Genomic DNA, 9,184 nt, shown 5'->3' on the forward strand with positions numbered 1-9,184 from the left:
GGGAGGCGGGGAAATATTGGTGAACTGACGGCGGATGGCACACCACTCTTATCTTAAAATGTTTGATATCCCCTCTACGTTCTTTACGCATTAGCTCACACACAAGGGAACGTCATCTGGCGTCATGTCATGCTAGAGGTTGAATGAACCGGGGATTCAAATACAATTTTATGCTGCAATTATTTCCCTCTAGGCTTCATGCTAACTCTCCATGGTGACTTCTCGCAAAGACCCCAATCGTAAAACAAAAATGCAAGACAACGCCTAGAGGTCCGCAACACCACAATCCTTTCATTTTCCACTTATCGAGCTATCTACTAGCTAGCAGCATCCGCGCGTGTTTCATATCCGCACCTGCCCCACCGTGCCCTTATCTTCCGCTCCTTTTGGCATCCCCGTGTTGGTGATAGTTTACATTTCTGACTTGCGAATCCGAATCATTCTTATTCCATCATTCCCTGGCACGCTTTTGGCGGCTCTTCTGCACCATTCCCTAGTCGTTACGGATGGCCGACTGGGTGGTACGTAGAAGGTAGTTGGTGTTGTTGCGTTGTCTTCGGTTTGGTGGTTCCGCTCAGTTAGGCTGAGACCAGGGCGTGGAGACGAAGGAGGATTTGCAGGATGCGGACTGACATTTCTTGGTCGTTGCGGCTGGCCGATCAGGTGGTGGAGCTTCTGTTTGATGCTTTATGCGCCAAAGATCAGGATTGGTCCGATCAAATTCGGTTGTGGGTGGTTCTATTTTACTCCAGTTCTAGAATGAGGAGGTTCAGTAGTAGTACGGTATGGTCGCGCTGCGTATCGTCGTAGACTAGCTGGTCGGAGATCAGGTGTGGGTCTGATCGATCCGGCCCCCGCTGCCCACCCTCCAATGCGAACTGGACTTTCGAGCATCTAGGTTTTCATCGCGGCGGGAATAGCTTTTTGGACACCGCACTCTTTGTTTCCTCGCTTTCTCCGGTGTCTATCGTCGAGTTGCATATTATTTGAGGACATCAGGCGGAGGAATCCAGTCGTCAGAAGATACAGAGGCAGCCTCCTGGGGTGCTTGCGTAGGACAAGGTGAAATCTCGTCCAATTTCTCTTTCTTCCGTTCGCGTGGGTCCTCGTCGTCTTCTGCGATGTGACGCTTTCGCTTCCTGCACACGTGGAGAGGGTCCGGGCTCTCAGTAGGTAAGCTCAGATCCATGCTGGCCGTTTCTTCCTCTTCCGTCCCCGAACGGCCTATGGATGGAAGCTCCTCTGGAGAAGCAGATGTCGTTTCCTGAGCTCTTTCGGTGGGTCGACTCGATTCGCTCTGCAGTCTTTGTCTCTTCCATTCAGGCAAGCTTTCGTTGTCTTCAGTGTAACGTTTCCGCTTTCGGCTTGTTCGGTGAAGTTCCAGGTCGTCGTTTGGTGCGCTGCTACAACCGCCGTCGTCTTCGCCCGCTTGCGCATTGCAAGCATCTATTGGTTCGACTGCCACAACCAAGCCTTCCTGATGCGTGCTCCCTTTTAGGGAAACGCTGGGCGCATGGTCGTCAAGTGTGTCGTTCAGCATTTCATCGCCCAGTGTATTCCGGCTCCAGTGCTGTTCTTTATTATCCTGCTTCTCTCTTGTCCCTTCTTCTAAGTCGCCCTGTTTAGTGGGCTCTTCAGGGTCAACTTCAACATTTGCTATAGGGTTTTGGTGCTGTACTGCGCTCGGGTTGGCGTCGCCCGTGACCTGTTGATGTCTAGCCATTGAGGCAGCATAACCCTCTCCGCTCCCATCATCCAAGGCGGATATTCTCCCATATTCATTTCTGGAGTCGCTCGCGGGCCGTGAACACGAGCCACGGCACGGCCGCCCGGGCGACTCCCCTTCTTTCTCGGCGGCTGCCGTTGCCCGCTCGCTGACATGCTGATCATGGGGGACTGGATTCTTGCCGCCGCCGCCACGTGCCTCTAGGTGTGCCTCATTGAGCTCCTCGTGATGTCCTTCCTTATTTTCACCGGCACCGGCATCCGCGGGAACATGGTAGAACGGATTCCGCCTCGGCGTATCCCCACCCTCCATCCAATCGTTGCAACTAGTCCCGCTGTCGTCAGGCACGATATTGGCGTCCAGCTGCTCGAGGTTTCCGATCTCCGACGGAGTCTGCGTGGGAGGTGTGGGTGGAAGTTCTGATCCTGTGCCCCCGTCTTCCCATCCCTGACGCCAATCTTGGACTCGCTCAACGCTGCGCCCTACTATGTACCGCGCATCCACCTCTTCTTCACTAAAGCTCACAATACTGTCGATGTCTTGGCCAATATGATCCAGATACTCTCGGGATACTCCAACTTCTGCTGCTCGGCGCTGTATATCCCAATAGGCGGCTTTAGCTTCCTGAAGTCTATCATTCCGATCTTTGCATATTTTGATGAAGTACGAGGCGAAAGTGTCTCTTCGCTGATTTGTGGTGTCTCGGCGGCGTGCGTGCACAGGAGATTCGATGTATTTGTTGCACTGGTAATTGTAATCATTCGCAAAGTCGAGAAGCTCCAGGCGTGATTGGCGAACAGACTCGGCTTGATCCGCTAACCTGAGCAAAAGCTCGTTGATTTCTCCATCGTCAGAACCGCGTAGTCTGGGTTCAAAAGGAGGGCCAGGCATTTCGGAATCGTTTGCGTGCTCTGCACTCCTCTGCGTTCGATTAGGAGCTCGCAAGGACGCCGCATCTGGTTGCTTCGTGACTTCTCGAGCATTCGTCGCATTCGTCTGAGGATGGTCCTTTTCCGCTAGTCCACCTGTGCCGCCTTGATTATAATGTTCGTCTTGCTGAGATCTCTTGCTTTGTAGATGCGTTTCGTAGGAAGCTGGATGTTTCTGTAGAATCCCCGCACGTATCCATACGTTCTCAAGTTCCTCGTCCACTACAGCCCAGTCCTTTCGATATGTTTCTTCGGCCTTCTGAAGGTCCCGAAAGAGTTGCTTCTGATCCCCTTCCACGGCGTCCCTTACTCTGCGAGCACCAACTCTCTCTTTCAGTAGCCCAATATGTCGCTGAGTCAACTCTTCTGTAGTACCATCACTAGCCTCTTTCATCTGCTGTTCCAGCCATTCAAGGCGGTGCTCGATGCTCTCCAATGTAATCTCAGCATTCAGGCGGCGTTCCGCAATTTGTTCATGTTTCTTTTTAGCGATGATTTCCCTATACTCGCGATAGTCCTGGCCACACTCGATTGCATTTTGGACCTTGGAAGCCAGAACGCGTGAGAGCAGCAGGGCTGGCACTTTTCTTCCTTCGTCATAGACCTCTACCAACTTGGGTGAGCCGGCGGAATAGGAGATCGGACGATCATCTCCATTGCGAAACCATTCACGGCACATTGGGAACCGTACATTGTAGCTTTGAGGGCGAATGGAGGTGGACATGTTTTTGGGTTGATCGTTTTCTCCCTTCTTTTGATGGTCTTCCTGCGCGTTACTGGGGTTCGAGAGGCTGAGTCGCTCTGAAGCGCGCATACTAGGAGTTGGATCTGTCATCGGATGCCTTAAATTCTCGCTGGTGTTTGACCCCCTCCGTTGATGTTGTACATGCCCATTGGCGTCCGGAGTCACCCCTTCTGTGCGACGACTAGACATTGCGGCCTTCTCAGAGAATTCCAAAGGCCCTTCCGTTTGAGCACTGCGCTGCTGGCGAGGCTGGGGAATATAGTCGACCGAATGTGCTGGGTGGAACACCGCATCCCAAGAGTTCTGCACATTCGCAGACACCTCTCTAGCTGCCTTGTGTGATACTCCGCATCCAACCACACGATGTCGGCGGTCCAGGTCTTCCCGCAGCGTTCGTTCTTTAGCTTCGCCCTTCTCATTGCGCTTGCAGTTCCGGGCTCTTGAGCTCCCGTTACCGTTCGAACCGAATACCGCATTGGCAACCGCGTCCGTTACGGGAGAGTAAAAGTTGTAAACATTGAAAATGGCACATTGATCAGGGCTGGTTAATCGCACATGCAAGCCCGCGCAGTCCGAATTCGTGCCATCGGACCTTTGGCAGATGTCCGGCTCTGTCTGAGTAATGGCGCTGGGCATGCTTGCTCGCGCGCAATCTGTATAAGGGTTGGAACTTGCTGGGCGGTTGCGGGTGCAAGCCTGGAAGACAAGAATGGCTGTGCTTGGGGGAACTCGTGAGATGGGGAATGGGTTTCGCACTAGCGCCGAAATTTCAGTCATCTCGCCGAAGCGCTCATTCACTCCAGCTGGCGTTCCGGTGAAAATTGCCTTGGTACTGAAATCCGGCGTTCGCCCTGTGCTGTGAAGCGAGGGTACCTCATTCTCGGAGTGTACGTATGCATTCAGATAACAATTCAAGCTCATATGAATAGCACAGTCGTCGGTAAGCCTAGTGCGGCAGAGGTATCCAGCTAGGACACCTGAACATCAATTGTGCGCTTGCTTACTTTCCTCTTGTTCTGTGACAGAACCACAAGTGCCGACCCTGGAACGGCACTAGCATATCAACCCTCGTTTCACGCGCTCTAAAGGCTCGCCGTCCGGTGCCATATTTAGAGCTTGCTCGAGTTCGGAACCTCAACCTCTCGCACTCCTTCAACCTCAATCGCTAAGGCTACAGAACTCACCCCTTTCCAGGGCAGGTTGGCTCAGCGTTTCAACATGAGCCACGCTAATATTCGAAAAGTGCACACCCCAGCTTCATCGAGTCTCATGAGCTCAGAGCCAGCCATCACCCCTGATATGGACCGTAATCGAGCCAATCGATTTGGTTCAATTGGACCCGATCCGAGCACTACAGAGTCGGGCGCAGAAGCCAATGGCACAGCCGGCATCTATTCCTACCCAACTCATACCGAAGCCATTGCGACAGTTGCTCAAGTATCCGAATCGCCTCCTTCCTCGAAGTTTCCTATCGGCGCCGGAGTAGGGAGAAATAATAAATCATCTTCGGCGGAACGTCGAGAAATATCTTCCCCGAGTCACTGTCTGGCAAGTCGCCAAAACCCTCGGAAGCGTGCGGCAAGCCCTATCTTGGAAGCCGACCCTCCAAAGCATGCGCGACCAGCACCGAACGACGGTACAGAAGATCAATGTAGTCAGACTCCGTCGGAGAACCCGAGCTCTAGAGGGATTGGTGCATCACCCGCAAGTACTCTACGCGATAAGGATACTAAATCGTCGGCCTTCGGCTCCGAAGCAGGCGGGCGAGAGACTTACATTGTGGAGCATGACGATCTAGGCAGGCCCATCTACAAAGTCAGCCCTGAGATGTGGAAGTCTCAACGACTACTCGTCTATCGTAATCGGACTGGGCTCAAACGCGGTTCCTTGATCCAGGTAGTGTTTGCTGAGCCTTCCTTCGACCCCAACACGCAAGGCAAGGTCGGAATGGTACCAACGAAGAATGGCAAGTTCGTCATCAAAACCCGCAATATGATCGTATTGCATGTCTACCCGACGCATCTCGAGTGCATACCTATCTACACGCACGGTGGAGAAGGACTGGCTCGCAAGGTTCCGGACGGCGAGCTCGACTTCCATTTCTCGCTGCAACTTCGCAACAAAGGATTTCATTCTCATGATTCTCCGAATTCCGAGCCTCTATGGATTGAGTGGGCCGACTTATCTGTCTCGAGGTATTCCTACGCCGAACCTCTAAAGGTTCATTCTGTATATTACCTTGTGGACATCAAGATTATTGGAAAGCTTGAGCGGGCAAGTCTTAAAGCTATCAAGGAATGGCGAAAAGTGCAGCAGAAGAAATATGACGGCTCCGATGCTGACTCAGACAATGAGGAGCCAATCCATGTTCAAGTGCCATCATTCACCACTCTGCCAGTCACAAGATCTCCGAGGGACATCCACGATGTGCGGCTCGACCGGGTCGGAAATGGACCGATCGCGAATGGACTGGTCATAAATGGACTGGTCACAAATGGACCGGTCACAAATACGCTTACCGACAACCGTCAAACCATCAGCCACCGAACGTCGCGCACCGAGGATCGCTCAATGAGGGGCAGCTCCACTGTGCCGAGCAAGCGGCCTAGGCTGGAGGGCTCCAACCGGGATAGGGCCCCAGAGCAAGATCGTTATCGGGACCGTGCCTCCAATAGAGACGGACGACGAGAGCGAGACGACTACGGCCGACGAGAGGACGCTACCATGAGAGATGTCTCCGCTCTTACTCGTCCCTCTACTCGAGATAGGCGTTCGTCTTACCGTCGACCTCCCCCACCCTTCTTCCGCCCTCGACATTCGGACAGTGGATATTAGCGGGGCGACTGCTATCGGCCGGGCGAAAAGGACTCTGACTACTGAGCACCTCTGTTTGGCTGGACATCACTGATCGCAAAGCGACGTGCGGGATTGAATACTGCATCTTCTAGCAACGTAATCTGTCCGTTCTGGGGAAGGCATGCGGTCTGTGTTAGTGTCTTGCAGCGGAGATTCCACATTATATGGAGCTCATTTGGGGTGGGTATGCAACTATCGGGCTGTCCCAGCATTTCCTTTCCTTTAGTCGAGTAGAATGCGCCAAAGTCAGTGGGTTCTTCTGCATATTACAGGAAAGTTGGATATAGTACAAAGGGACAAGAATGATAGTTGCTTCCCCCATTATTACAGGTTTTGCATGGAGTCTCGGGCCCGGTCCGCGCATGGGTGTCTCTCAGTTTTCGAGCAGAGCCTTTTGCCGCTGAACATGCGGCTGCAGTCGAAAGTGCAAAGGCAGCTTCTATGCTCGTAATGCAAACATTCGAGCGTAATAGCGGCTACTTTATCTCTTTGTGTACGACGCTGTCGGGCAGACCCTAAGGTGTCCCGACGACTGGAACAACCCAAACCTTACAGGATACACATTCCAGTTCACACTCGTGCCGAAGTCATATATTCGTTTCGCCTGAGAATTCTGCAGTGAGAGAAAAGTCCAGTTCCGGCTCGAGCGATTTGGAAACTGGGGAAGCCCTATCCTTATGAGGATCTTGTAGCCTTCGATGCCAAGGCCGAAATAGGAAAGTGGATCAAGCCTGGGCGGAGGGTGAACAGGAATGGACCCTCAATGGCGACCTCCGAGAGATAGGGTATCTAAGCGATGGATAACAGGAGATTGTCCGCTACATCAACAATGGGTACTGGGGGAGGCGCGTGGGCAGGCTCTACGAATCAGATTAGCATTTCAATACACCCAAGACGATCCAACCATAACACCGCCCCTTGCTCGCACCATGAGATCGGAGCAAGCCGATCACAATCCAACCCATGGAGCTTCCCCCATGGAGCTAAACGATTCGCGCTTTCCATCTGGCAGACTTAATATACCCAATCGTGAGCCCGAGTATTGTGGTCGGATTCCACGTCCTCCCCGCTACAGCGGCGCAGTTGCAACGCGACCTCCTCTAATCTCCTACATGGCTGCTAGCCGGAGTCGCTGTTTACAAAGAAGCCACTGGTCCCTGTTACTCATTCCTTGTAAAAGCCCGAATCTCCTTGGCCTCTATCGCCCTACTCTCTGTCGATACCAACGTTTTGACACGCTGAAGCCGGATTTGTCTGGATGCTGGAGAGATCTGGTTAGCAGGATCGTATCTATTGTGGGATTTCTCCTCTACAGCTCAGGGAAGTTAGCATAAGCGTGATTGATTGAATGATTTTTCTCGTTTTAAGTCACCAACCTATAGAGGTTATGCTGACTACGCCTACGCACAAAAGGACTCAAAAGACGCCAATATCAAGAGAAGAGAACAGGGTATCACAGAACCACGGGCAAACTCTCTTGACTACACCGATACTATTTGAAACTCGAGCTCGATGATGCTCACGATTTCAGCGCACAGCAACTTCTCAACACATTAGAGGATATAAACGTTCACTTTTGCAAGCGGCACCATGCCGTAGTGGATACATTATAAGACCGGGTATGCAGGTCTACGTTTGACGTATTGCTACGAGCGATCTTGCGCTTCGGAATGCTACGCTAGTGCGGTTTTAAACCTGAATGGGGTCATTGGTGTGACCGGCGAATTAAAAGAGCTGAGAAATGAGCGCACAGAGGTCCCGACGGTTGAGCTCTCGTCCTTTGATCAAGGTTTAGAGTTGCGAAGAAGCATGATTGTCTTCATTTGAATGTCATGTATCCCTAATGCAATGGATGGCGATAATCCGATTAGCCTATTGGTCCTATATACACTTTTCATCCGCATTGAGTACTGTGAACGACGCACAGGTGAGGATAAGGCCTTCATCGCGTCTCCTCACCAAAGCCCCATGTCGGCAGAATCTTCACGTCAGGAAACCAAAGTGCGTTCGCCTTGCCGACTAATAAAGTCGCTAGTGATTTCACAGCGGGAATCGATCGCCGCGTTGCGTCAAGGATGTCGGAGCTCCTACGGGCCGTACTACGGCCAGCAGTACGCCCTGTCAAAAGAATGTATGTTTTAAAACGAACATTCTTCTACTGCTTTAACTAGGAATCTGGTTCGGACGCAATCGTCGAGCAGTCCTTCCAGGCTCCTTCCGTTCCATTCGTCCGCTCTCTAAGCCTCCACCCACCGTTCCGATCTAGCCTCCGACTGTGTCCTCAATCGCCTCGTACGCCCTGCAGCATACTTGATCGTGTCTGACGGAGTAAGTATTCTAGCGTCGATATTAGTACAGCAATTGAATATAAGCACCGTTCTCTGCTCTACTAACCATGCGAGTAGTAGTGCTGTTTCGCATAGCGCGAGGGTAGCATTGATGCCTCTGCCTCCATAGGCATATGCTCAAGGCGCGACGGGCCTGTGCTTCCGATGATCACGGTGCGCCCTACATCTCGTAGCCAATTTAGAGTCGAAAACGAATATGCGGCGTGTGGCTTAGTCGACACTGTTGCTCGGACGGCCCGTTTCTAGGAATGTCTCTCGGTGGCACACGAGCGAGTGCCAAAGCTCGAAATTGGGATAGCTTAGATGCGGGGTCGTGCCGGGGCTACGGTGTTACTCGCTCCCTTCCGAGTTGCTTAAATATGAGATCGGTTGACTTCCTATCCATGGGCATTGTTTCCCGAGTGAAGGGTTTCTCTCGAACGGAGCTCATTCATTCGAGAAGCTGATGACCAAAGGCGCACGAAACGGGAATTCGAACCGCAGCATGCCATCCGAAGGCTCGACCTCCATTAACCACTCCGGCGGCGGCCTTGCATTTCTAGTCGAGTTACGTCTCCTCTTGCTCGTGTATTGGCGAGTT

General features: G+C 52.3%; 2 protein-coding genes across 2 annotated transcripts; one reads left to right on the forward strand and one right to left on the reverse strand.

Annotated features, from left to right (window-relative positions):
- Positions 1–982: 982 nt before the first annotated feature.
- Positions 983–4,321, reverse strand: BU26DRAFT_594318 (uncharacterized protein; the record flags this gene model as incomplete). Its single annotated transcript, XM_033834899.1, has 1 exon — positions 983–4,321. The coding sequence occupies one exon, from the start codon at positions 4,319–4,321 to the stop codon at positions 983–985; it is 3,339 nt and encodes a 1,112-aa protein (XP_033685462.1).
- Positions 4,322–4,618: 297 nt separating this feature from the next.
- On the forward strand, positions 4,619–6,235 carry BU26DRAFT_564308 (uncharacterized protein; the record flags this gene model as incomplete). Its single annotated transcript, XM_033833273.1, has 1 exon — positions 4,619–6,235. One exon carries the CDS (start codon positions 4,619–4,621, stop codon positions 6,233–6,235), a length of 1,617 nt encoding a protein of 538 aa, XP_033685463.1.
- Between the last annotated feature and the right edge of the window lie 2,949 nt (positions 6,236–9,184).

The sequence above is a fragment of the Trematosphaeria pertusa genome, assembly GCF_010094035.1.
Source record: "Trematosphaeria pertusa strain CBS 122368 unplaced genomic scaffold BU26scaffold_6, whole genome shotgun sequence".
NCBI classification, from domain to species: domain Eukaryota; kingdom Fungi; phylum Ascomycota; class Dothideomycetes; order Pleosporales; family Trematosphaeriaceae; genus Trematosphaeria; species Trematosphaeria pertusa.